This window comes from Crotalus tigris, unplaced genomic scaffold (assembly GCF_016545835.1).
Source record: "Crotalus tigris isolate CLP2741 ecotype Arizona unplaced genomic scaffold, ASM1654583v1 scf7180000018786.1720131, whole genome shotgun sequence".
Taxonomy (NCBI): domain Eukaryota; kingdom Metazoa; phylum Chordata; class Lepidosauria; order Squamata; family Viperidae; genus Crotalus; species Crotalus tigris.
Window position 1 is genome coordinate 1,500,807 of NW_024097201.1, and position 12,700 is coordinate 1,513,506.

A 12,700-nucleotide genomic window follows, 5' to 3' on the forward strand; every position below is an offset into this window, starting at 1 on the left:
GCCTTGATTTTGAGCAAGCACTGTTAAATGATAGTTATCTTAATTAGACAGGTTTTATGCTCAACAACTCCTGGATATTTTCTACGATAAGCAAAAGAACAAAAACTTACCATCTCAGCAAATACTTTCAAAATTCATCATTCTATAAAAATTGTGTGATATTCCAAATTTAGCTTCTAAAGACTATTTTCTAAAAGACTGCAATTATTTTGAAGTTCGGAACATTTGGAGTGAACTGCAAACAATCTCCTGGTGAACACTGCTCAACAGCTTCTATTTGGTTACTGTCAGAAGTAGTAGCTAAGTAAATCACAGAGCTAAACGGTATGAACAAACCATCTCTTTCAATTATGAGTACAACAGGGTCAAGCAAAGATTTGAATTTACACATCTACAAATTACAGAAGGAATTGATCCTTCTTTAGAAACTCTCACTGGTAAGAAGAACAGGAGCAATCAACTTACCATACAATAAACCTATGGTTACTGTACAGTGGCTTTCAATATCTAATATCACATACAAGATGAACGCCAAGGATTTCTAAAGCTAAAAGCTTACAATTTAAAAATGAGGGTTATAATTCTGATTTCATCTGATGTTTAAAGTGTATAGGAAAAAAATGATTTCCCCCATTCTTTTAACACTAGAAGGGCATTAGAAATAACAGCTCCTATCAATGAATTTTAATTATATTGGCAACGAAACTGAGTATATTGTCTTTAAAAAATCACACATGTATGCTGCCATACTCCTAATGATTCTGGGTGCCTCACAACTGTCAAAACAAGAAAACCTCAATAAAACCAATTAAAAAGAAAAGTGTGTGTGTGTGTGTTTCTTACCAGTCCTCATCTTCTGGTATTTTGCTTAATGGTGGGTTCAGGCAATATATATGGTAAGCCATATTACATTCATCACAGAGAAGTTGCATGTGTGCATCCTGTTTTCCCCCACAGAGATAACAAGAACAAAATCGACATTCTTTATCTGGGTCAGCTCTGCAATGTTTACATTCAGGACCACTCTTTCCTGCAAAGAAGAAAAGAAAGAAAGAAAGAAAGAGCAAGGGAAATAAGGTGATTAAAAAGGGACTTGAGCACTAGCTGCACAGAAAATTAATTATATAAACCAACAACTATTAAAAATGTTAATAAGCATTTATGGGTCCAGATTTTTAAAATTTATCTTTTGCTTTTGAAAAAGCAAATACAATGATCACCAAGATTTTCTATCTTGGCTTCCTGGGGTGACACCCACCAGGAAAACAAATTTAAATGCAAGTAATTGCAGACTACCAGACAGTCATTCTTTCAAGGTCATGAACTATGAAGTGTTTACTATTTGTTACTGGACAGAATACATTTGCACAGACAGTTGGATCATACATTTTTGATGTTTTGATGTATTGGAATACAAAGTCAGACAAAACGTTATCATATTACTAAAAAATGTTGTCTTACTGATTCCCACAATTCCTGTAGAAAAAATTAAAACTACAGGGACACATGGTCCAATAAATATAGTTGAAACCAAGCAAAACACCCAGACATCTGCAGAGATGGAAAAATCAATATTGGAAGAATAGGAGAAGCTTGCCTTCCAGTAAGGGACCTTGATAACTTATGTCACTTGGATCCCCTGTAAACATGACAGAGAAGAGTTAGTTCCTAGACTGTTGCTGGTGTATTAGCTGCTTCTTTAGGTGGCAATTCAGTTCAGCCATCTGGATCCCTTGCATCTATGGTTTTATATTGGGGAAAGTAGAGTATCTTGTTCTAGATTTCAACCAGTATCTGGTCTAAAGAAGAACCAAAAGGCCTCTTTCCTTGAAGTAACTGGAGGAACCAAGATAGAAACCGGGAAACTGTTTTGAGTTCTAGTCCTGCTTTAAGCCCAAAAACCACTTAGGACCACTCTCTCTGCTCAGCATGACTCATTTCACAGGGCTGTCGTTGTGGGGAAAATAGGAGAAGAGTATTACATATTTATTATTATTAGATTTTGATCCCATCTTCATAATTTTCTATAAATAATTTGAGGCAACCAACATACCTAATATTCCTTACGCCCCATTTTCCCCACAACAATCCTGTGAACTGGGTTGGGTTGAGAAAGAAAGACTGGCCCAAAGTCACCCAGCTGGCTTTTATGCCTAAAGTGAGACTAGAAATCACAGTCTCCTGTTTACTTGCCTGGTGCCACTAGATCAAACGGATCCCTTTGAAGCTGTTGGAATATAGACCTTCGCTAGGAATGTGAAATCACATTGAAAAAAATAGTTGCACTGAGTCCCTGGTAGACAGTTTTTCATCTTCCTAAAATCTCTTTCCTTCTTCACTAACGACCTAGGGAAAAGATGGTTCTTTGAGCAAGTGAAAGAAAGCTGCTTGGGCAGTTGATTATATCTCCTAGAGCAGGGGTCCCCAACCCCCGATCCTTGGACCGGTACTAGGCCGCAGCATGCCAGCAACTGGTCCGCGCAAACAAGCAAAGCCCCATCCGTGGGATGCAGGCAGCACACACTCTCTGGGTCCATGGAAAAACTTTTCTCCACTGAACCGGTCCCTGGTGCCCAAAAGGTGGGGGACCTCTGTCCTAGAGAAGTGTCTGCTGTAGAAAGGCTGCCCAAACCCTCTGAGCATTCTTTCAATATGCCCTCTTCCTCCTATAATATCTTTTCTTTCCTATAAATTCAATCAAGCAGTAATTTACTACAGTAGTCAAGATTGAAGAAAGGCCGTAAGATTACTCTCTAGTGCCATCTTGGGTCTGTAGAAGACATTTATTAGCAAAAGAAGTTGGCTGAATAAGCAGAGTTTAAATATATGGCAGTGACAGCATAAATGTGCAAACCTTTGCAGACAATGAATCATTGTCTTCTGATTTTCTCTACAAATATCTTTTCATAAATCACTGTAATATAAAATTATTTCTAAGAATTGAATATGTATTTGAAAAATATATGAATCAAATATATTTCTTTTAAAAATAGGATGTGTAAAATACTATTCAAAAATGGGAAACCTTTCATAAGCAGACCAAATACTTACTTTTGAACTCTCCATCTGCAAATGTCAATGGATACGCTCCTGGTTTTTCAATCTTGTATATTTCCTCTATAAAACGGAGTTTGCAATCATTTATTACATCTTCTGAGCCTCTGAAAATTAAGGTAACAAAATATTCAACTCAATTTCTCTCATTCCAATTTTAATGCTATCCAATGGAACACAATATGAAATTACTGTGGAAGCATACATTATATGCTTGAATAACAGTCACTGACTTAACTAAAAACTAAATAAAAGCATGCTTCAAACTCAATTGTGAAATAGCAATATTATATTAATCCAAAAAATATTCACTAATATTCACAGAAAAGCAAATAATGCATCTATGTGAAGAATCATACTAAAACATTAGCAACCATTTACATATTAACAATTGTATTAAGAAAAAAAATTACAAATAATTAATGTTATAAACCAGAAAATAAATCAACAATAAAGGCACAACCAACCTAAACTTTATTTCTCTTTTGCCATATATGTTTAATGATCAATATAGAAATAAATACAATCATGCAAAGCATTTTCAGATACCCGTTATAATTTCATATGATACTAATAGAAATGAAACCAAGTAAATGATACTAATATACTTGAGGGCATATATTTTTAAAGGGCCAAGAATAATACATATTTAGAAATCAGCAAAAAACAAAGAAAAAAGATTAAGAAAACAAGAGATTAGCATAGCTGATTGGCTGACATCTAAATCAGAACCATGAAGATGAAGACTTTTGATTGTAGGTCTGATTCATTATAATGGACAAGTAAAATATGTTCATTTATTTCAGTATAATTAAACAGACAAGCATATTCAACTCCATCAGGAAATACTCTCTATATTTTCAGAGCATGACACTGGATAGTAGTTTAATTAATGAAATACACCTACTGGTTAGCTTTCCCGTCACTATATAATATTGCAAGAGTTCCATACAGAGTAACATAAGGTTAACAATCTAACTTGCTTAATTTTTCCTCCTCAAAACTCAGTGTTTTATTAAAAAAAAAAATAAAACAAAACAAAAAAATAGGTGACTCCTGCATAAATTACATTCCTAATACTACTTATTAGTATCATATGCTGCTTTATGGGCAAAGCTGCACATTCAGATCTAGCTTTTACCATGAATTGCCACACATTACTTAAACAGATTGCCAGCAATAAAGTTTGCCTAAATTTGAAATACAGGTAATCTCAGAGTTACGAGCGTTCCCTTAGCGAACGTTCGAAGTTAAACGATAAGCACCCCCTAGTGCTTATGAGCAAGTCCTGAAATTACGAATGTTGCTGCACCATGGCAGTCGTTCACCCTTGTTCCCTCCCTCCCCAGCCCCATCCCAGGTCTCGCTAGGCACTAGGCCTTTAATACTCACCCTGCGAAGATCGAGATTCTTCGCTTTCTTGGCTGTTCCAGGTCTTCAGTGAGTCTGCAGGGAATGGAAGCCTAAAGTAATGCAAGATCAGGCGAGATCTCACTCTATTGATCTCGCATGATCTAATGATATTTTAGGCCTCTGTCTATGCAACAGAGAATGGAACCAAAGCCAGAGGACACTTCTCCGTGCCTCCTGAGGCTGATCAGGGCTGCTTTCCCAGGCTGCTACCGCACGGATCTGAAGCTGGGAGAGGTTTTCGCAACCCTCCAGAGGCCCGATCTGGGAGACACTTCCACGTGCCTCCGGAGGCCCAATCCAAGCTTCAGAGGCCTTTCCCAGTCCGCTGCTGCCTGGAAAAGGGGCCTCCAGAGGGCCACAGAACTGTCCCTGGCCTCAGATCCAGGCAGCAGTGGCCTGGAAAAAGCCTCCGGCGTCCGGATCCAGCCTCCAGAAGCACACGGAAGCGTCTCCTGGCCTCAGATCTGGGTGGCAGCAGCCTGGGAAAGGCCTCCGGAGCCCAGATCCAGCCTCCAGAAGCACGCAAAAACATCTCCTGACCTCAGATCTGGGTGGTGGCAGCCTGGAAAAGGCCTCAGACGCCCAAATCAGTCCTCCAGAGGAACGCGGAAGGGTCCCCCAGCCTTAGATCTGAGTGGCAGCAGCCTGGGAAAAGCCTCCAGCACCCAGATCCAGCCTCCAGAAGCACGCGGAAGCCTCCCCCAGCCTCAGATCCAGGCGGCAGCAGCAACCGCGGCAGATAATAAACATATCTTTTCAAGGTGAGTCGGGCGCATCAGGAAGGGAGGGGGAAGCATGAGGTATCTTAGTGGGTCAGGAAGGCCTTGGGAGCCTGTTCCATCAGTAGGCCCACCATGGCCTTCCCCACCCTGGTATACTTTATGTTCACTTAATGAGCCGTGTGTGTCTTAATGAGCAGGGAGTGATCTCGTTCAAAGTACGAGATTCACTTGAATTTTCAAGTTATAAATTGAATAGGCGGGTTTCATTACATTCGTAACTCGATTACCTGTTTATTTATTTATTTATTTATTTATTTATGAGACTTATATACCGCTTAAAGTGCAAGCACTCTCTAAGCGGTGTACACCAGTAAGCAATGTATATATATATTTACATTGCCCCCAACAATCTGGGTCCTCATTTTACCTACCCCGGAAGGATGGAAGACTGAGTCAACCTTGAGCTGGTGAGATTCGAACCGCTGACCTGCTGAACACAGTCAGCTAAAGTGGCCTGCAGTACTGCGCTCTAACTGCTGCGCCACTTCATACTTTCCTTTATGAAATACCTGTATTAGCTTCATCATTTAGGGATTTTTTTAATGATTGAAATAGTAACTGTAAATATTTTTTTATTTTATTCATTCATTCATTTCATATGGCTATTCACTTGCTAACTGTAACATCAATTAGCTACACTGATCAACTATGTTGGACAAAAATGACTCAAATAAATACATCAGGTTTTATAAGATACCTCAAATATAATTGCTTTTAGATTTTATTCAGTATTACCAAGCATTAGTTTTATGGATACACTTCCAGGAGCAAAGGACTGGAGGTGTTTCCATGAAGAAAACTTATGAAGAACTTTATCTTTTTTAATATATTCAGAAAGATACTCTGTCTGCTGATGTAAGAGAAAATATTTTTTTTAAAGTTTAATTGTGCTGCTTTTCCCTATTAACCATTTTTTTGCAGATGCGTTCATCATATTTATTATTCTTTCTGATTTTACAGCAGGGCTCTTCTCTTTCAGGATATTGGCAGTCCTCTGCTACCACAATGAAGATCTGTACATTGCCAAAATATTTCATTTCGCAGGATTATGAAAATGTTGAAATAAGCATAATCTGAGGGAAAGAAAACTAATGAGCTGGTAATTTGTTTCAACTCTCTCAAAGCTTGTTGCAAAGTGGGAAAAACATTTAAGCTGAGTAGAAAGGGGAAGAACACATACATTCATCTCTTCCTCTTGCCTCTTGTCCAAATATAACACTGCTCTGCTAATTCAGCCATTTTTTGCTATGCTGAGTAATTTCTTTTTTCTCACCAAATTTAATTCTGAGACCTAAGTCTACTTCGCATTTGGGAACACTGATTAACTATATAAAAAGAAACTGCTTCCTTCTGGAAGGCAAAAATTACCACAGTAAAGTTCTCCATTTGCATACCAAAAAGCAAAAATGATCTGGCAAATCAGAAGCATAACATGGTTTAAATGATGTTTCTTGCTATGTTCCTGAAACCACAGAAATCACTACAATACTGTCATATTTCTGGTGTATTTATTCTTTTTGTAATTTCATGGTATTTCTAAAAACCAAAATCTAAGAATCCTAATTTCTATGTAAGTTAGTACTAAATCAATGTGTCCATGGTGCTTCAAAACCAGACCTATCATTATGAAGAAAATAAGACTGTGATTTATGTTGAGTTATCCAAAGTAATGAACTCAATGGAATTTACTGCTGAGCAGATTTCCAGAATTGTTGTTTACGTATTTCAAGTAATAGCTGGAAAGAGAACGACATGAGTGAAAGCATGATATAGTAGTTAAAGTGTTGAGCCAGAGGCAGAAAGTCCCAGTTTTAGTCCATTGCCAGCCATGGAATGCATTGGATGACTTTGGACCAGTCACTCTCTCTTTATACAAACTAGCTCATAAGTTATTGTTCTAGGGGAAAAATGGGAGAATAAAGCACTATGTATGCTGTCTTGAGTACTGAGTCCCAAAATGAAAGAAGGGATATAAATCTAATATTAGAAAGACAGAGCAGCATCGTTTTTAACTTCTTGCTATAAAAAAATAAACAGCATTGAAAGAAATTACTGGTTTTGTGCTATACTGAAAGGTTTTATTTACTGAAATGATGTAAAAACTGTAGATAGACTGCAGTATTAATCAATAAAATCTTACCCCAGCATAATTTTGGCATAAGCCTCTTTATTAGTCCTTGAAATTTCTCTCAAAGAGGTAATTTCTGCATCAAACCAGAATCCTCTTTCTTCTGGACTTTCTACATTGTAATTAACCATCACTGCATCACCCACATGTAATTCATTCCATTTCAAAATAGTTCTTGCTCGAGGCCGCAGATTACGGACAGTCATTTCTACAATGCCACTTTCTGGGTATCTTGAAGAAAGAATAAAAACAAAAGTTGCAATAACCTCAATATCATAATGCAAATGTTTAAACATCTATATAATACAACCGTGTTAACACCCTTAAAAATCAAGTCCATAATGTATGGGAACCTGCTTTTGAAACAGCAGAATTTTACTGTCCACGTGAGAAGTGTTCCCCAAAGACCATTACTGCACATGAAGGATTGTGAAGATGCTTAAAGAATCTCTTAGAGGTGGTTTTATATTTAAAGATTATGAGGCATACTGATAGAACTGAACTGGCTTTTAACTATAACAAAGAAAACAAATATTACTGGGACATCACTATAACTCATTTCTAGAGAAATGCTTTTATTTTCTCAATGTGACTATAAAGAAGTGAGCATAAATTTGAATAATTACATAGAAGAACAGTAGGCTCACTCCAGTTCTAAAAATGTATTTGTAAGTAAGCCCTAGTAATTTCAGTAAAACCTAAGATTTAGAATTTCAGTGTCATTTCAGTTTCCACAAATAAAGATTAAAAAAGAGCTCAAGAGGCAACTAAGGTTGCAATTAATGTTTCAACAATAGTCTAGGCCAATACTGAGAGACTTTAGATCAAAGTTCTTACATGCAAAAACAATTACAGGTTTCAAGCTTTAAATACATACCTATATCACATCATTAATAGTTATCAAAATGATGACAGCTTTGGGAGACTGCTGTTCTAAGAAATAGAAAGCCAAAGTTCATTTGGCTGCCTGAATCTAGTTGTACAACTGCTTTTAAGAATCAACTGAATATATTTTTGAAAATCTATCTCTGTATCAATAAAACAAACAAGATCTATTTATATAGGAAGGGAGCAACTGCTTCCCCACATTCTATGTTCCAGATTAACACTCATGATTATGTCACATAATCACATCTATCTTTGGTTATATCAGTTAACAAAAAAGGCTTTTATAAAAAGATGAAATACATCATCATTGGAATTAAGTATCTAACCATTGAAATTTCCTAGAATTCTACTTCAGTAAACAACTTTTACAATGATGCATTTATATAAAACAAATATGGGAATCTTTTAGTACATTGACCACTGTATTCTCCACCATCCATCCATCCATTCATCCACCCATTGTCTCTACTCAAGATCTTCATTCCTATAGTACATATTTAGAAGGAGCTACTTTCATACCAACAGCGTGAAAAAATCAGTAAACTACTCATGGAAGAAAAAACTCTTTCCTTGCAACAAGCACAGTTCCAAATTCTTTTCTCTACTTTATAATAAAGAAACTTGATTTCTCATCTTTTCCATTTGTATTAAACAGAAAATCAGGAAAGTTAACACAGCAGAATGGAATGTGATTATACTTCCAGGAAAACAGATCCCGTGTCCCACAATCAAAGTAGCCCTTGGATGTAAAAACCATACAAACTGTAACTCATACACTATTTTAAAGCAATTCACCAAAAGGCAGAAACTAATCTAAATTCCACACTTCTGCATGCCAAGCAGCCATTTAAAAAGTGCACAATGGGGGTAAAAATCCGAATATAGTAGGCACAGCTCATACTAATGACTTTGAAATCTTACGATACCAAGTACCGGTAATTTTTAATCTAGGTGAAAGATGAAAATGTGGAATCTAATAAAAATTATTCAGATGAGTTATATACTTTCTCAAATGCCTTGGGACAGTGTATACATAGAATAATAATAATATATTTACCATAAAATATAACAGTAATGCAAATATTTCAAGCTATCTAGCACATTGGACAGGAACTCTAATCCTCATGTCTGGGGGGGGGAGGGGAGAGGAGAAGCTAGGTCTTTAGAAAAGATAGGCTGAGTTTGGATACCCAAATCTCAGGGTAATGTTATTCCATAGGACATAATGACAGAATGGCATTTTTAAGAGATGAAGACATGCCAACTCTGTTGGAGCTTATCATCAAATGGGCAGAATTGCAAATAATTCAGCCTTCTGCCAGAGGGGTTTTAATGCTAAATAACCACCACTCTGAATTCCACCCAGAAGCCACTAGCAACCAATGTAGCTTACAAAGTAGAGATGCCTACTGAAGTACACTCATAACTACTCATGCAGCTACATTCTGGACCAGCTGCAGCTCCCAATTAGTCTTCAAGAGCATCTTTGGAGTACATGTTGCAATAATCCAAATAAGAGGTGACTAATGCATGAATTTTACTGAGTAGGGCCTCACAATCCAGGAAAGGGCACAAACAATGCACAAAATAAAATGTGTAGAGGACAGAATGAAAGGCTTTGAAGGAGAGGGAAAGCTGTTCCCAAGGCAATTGTCACAAAAAAGGGGGTTGAGTCTGGAACAAGGAATATAGCATAACATGAATAAATGTTTCCAACAAGCTCTAGTTCAGAGGTCCCCAACCTTTTGGGCACCCGGGACCGGTGCGATGGAGGAAGGTTTTTCCACTGACCAGAGGGGGTGTGGTTTTGAATACTGCCTGCATCCTGAGGATGGAGCTTTGCTTGTTTGTGCGGCCCGCTTGGTGGCATGCTGCAGACCGGTGCTGGTCCACGGACCGGGGGTTGGGGACCCCTGTTCTAGTTCACCCAAAAATATAGGAAAGATGAAGCCAGCACATTCAGACTTTAAAGATTCTGTTGCTAGTTTTACAATAAAAACACTAATGACCTACATGGCAGTAGAAGAGCTGACAGAATGGTACAAAAGTCATTCAAGTCATGGCTACCACCTGCTCCTCGAGCAAGAGTATAAGACTATACAAGCCCATTCAGAAAATCTTCACTTCCTGGAAGTTTCAATATCTAGAACCAGGTCTTACTAGGTTGAACATCCTAGATAGATATTTCTGTCCATCTATGGCCATTGGCAGCAACAGGTTGAAGTGTATAATTGGATATCATCAGCATACTGCTCAATTTAATTCCATGTCAATCGATGAGCCAGTGCATTTCTACTGATGTTATCATCATCATCACCTTCATCATTCTAGCCATTGTCTATCCACTGCAGCATAAAAGCCTCTTCTGCATATTTCCAACCAATATGGTCTTTTTTCTTTTGCCAATTGGGCCCATAATACTTGCGGATGCTATAGGAGTAGAGAAAGAAGTACTGAGGTACCTCACAAATCAAGAGTTCGATCTCTCCCTATCTTCAACACTAACTGGAACTGATTTTGGAAGAACTACCACAAAACCATATCTTCGCTTCCAACCCCCTGAGCTGGTCCAAAAGGATACCATGATTGGTGATATTGAAGGCACTAAGAAATCAAAGACAACAGGATGGATGTACCATTCTCATTCTAGTCCTACCAGGGATCATCCAGAAGTACAATCAATGCCATCTGATACTTTATACAAGCCTATAGGATTCAATCTCCTATAGCTGGACACTGAAAAGTCTCCAGATAATCTGCTTCCAGATTATCTACTGACAGACCATTTTTTCAATAATCTTGCCCCAAAAAGGAAGGTTAAAGATAAGCCAGAGATTATCCAACACTATTAAATCCAGAGATTATTTGCTGAAGAAGGGGCAGATCACTAATTCCTTAAGAAAAGTTAAAACTGCCTCTTTACTCAAGGATGAATTTCCCACCACAATCATTAGATCCAATCATAGATCACCACCTAGGAGGCCTTAATCAGCCAAGACAGTGGTTAAACTCTAAGCTTCAAGAACCATGTCCACTTCTTTAGGACCAATGGACTCCAATAACCACATAAGACTGAGCCACAGTCAATTTACAGGACTTGCACAGCTGCAGTCCAACTCAAAATAAAGTGATAACCCAAAGTGATTTTATCTAATAGATTTCTTGAAAAATCTTCACAGCAGCTGTTAGGGTGATCTTTTGACCCATCCTCCCAAGGAGATAATGGGTTACCTTAAACAGGGCTGCAAAACATCAAACAGGAGATGCAAGAGTGAGAAAGCAGCTGTTTGCCATTCTAATCAACTCACATGAATATTCTTACCGATGTTTGGTTAGACTAGTTCATTACCTTACTCCAGCAGTGCATTGGGTGTCTCTTTTGTCAATTCATTTTTGGGAGTTCCTCTAAAATCAGGGGACCCTTTGCGATCCATGTATATAGAGAAATCATGCAGGTACAATATAATCCAAAACTTCAACCACTGTCTCATTCCAAGAGGAGACTAAACTTCAGCTAAATTATGCATCGGTCCTTGGGAACTTGCCCTCTGAAACCCAGTAGGATTTATCCAATGGGCCAATCCAATGGGCCTTTCTGTCATAGGGAGCTGATATAGAGAATTCTAAAGCAATTAAAGTTTTCTGTCAATGACAATTCCCAATTCCTGATCAAGTCTCCACTGCCCTGAGACAAAATCAGATCTAACATGTGACCTGCACTGAACATTAGTCCCTCAATTATTTGGATCACGTTCATGACTGAGATATGCAATTTCAGCACTGAAGTTCTTAGTTTTGAGAATGATTACCTTAAAAAAAAAGGCCTGAACTAATCGCCGCTGAGTCATTATCATCCAACTTGGAAAGCCTGAAGCAAAACATCTTCTGGTCTCTGAAATTCCATCCTTCAAAATGCAAAAGTCACCAACTTCTTTATAAAATAAGACACAGGAAGCATTATTTTTTCCATGCAAGAAGCAGAAACGTATTTTCTCCATTTCTCTCAGCAGTTTTTATTTATATAAAAATTTCTGTTCCAATTTTCTAGTTTTCATGTATTATTCAGTGGAAGCTCTTTCTCTGGCAAGGCTTCACACATTTGATAGCACAGGATGGGGAGAAGTGCAATGTAATCCCAGGTGCAGAGGGATACGTTTCCTCACTCTTCTGTTTGGAATGATGAGGTACAAAATATGAACTGAACAAAAGGCATTATTTCATATTAAAATCTAGGCAAAAATTCAAGTGAAGTCTGAAAATTAAAACCAAGGGTTGCATTACTTTCTTGATTTTTTTGTTCTTATTTTTAAAATAGTTGAAAAATTAAATGTGCTGCACAAGAACATCTCACTTCTTGCAATTACATTTTTGTGACAATGTTTAAAATATTCACACACATAATCAATATCAAAAGAAAAAAAATTAATAGTACAAT

The 12,700-nt window shown here is 37.6% G+C and overlaps 1 protein-coding gene across 4 annotated transcripts in view; it reads right to left on the reverse strand.

Moving 5' to 3' along the window:
- Positions 1-12,700, reverse strand: part of UHRF2 (ubiquitin like with PHD and ring finger domains 2) — a 56,322-nt gene that overhangs the window by 19,642 nt on the left and 23,980 nt on the right. For 3 of the 4 annotated variants that reach the window (XR_005558260.1, XM_039356165.1, XM_039356162.1), the window contains 4 exons: positions 7,390-7,608; positions 4,447-4,500; positions 3,052-3,161; positions 844-1,030 (listed from right to left, as the gene is read on the reverse strand). Coding sequence is in view for 3 of the 4 variants with exons in the window: in XM_039356165.1 (XP_039212099.1) it covers positions 844-1,030; positions 3,052-3,161; positions 4,447-4,500; positions 7,390-7,608 (570 nt within the window). In the remaining variant the exon portion in view is untranslated. The remainder of the gene's footprint in view (positions 1-843; positions 1,031-3,051; positions 3,162-4,446; positions 4,501-7,389; positions 7,609-12,700) is intronic. The other variant, XM_039356163.1, reaches the window with a different exon arrangement.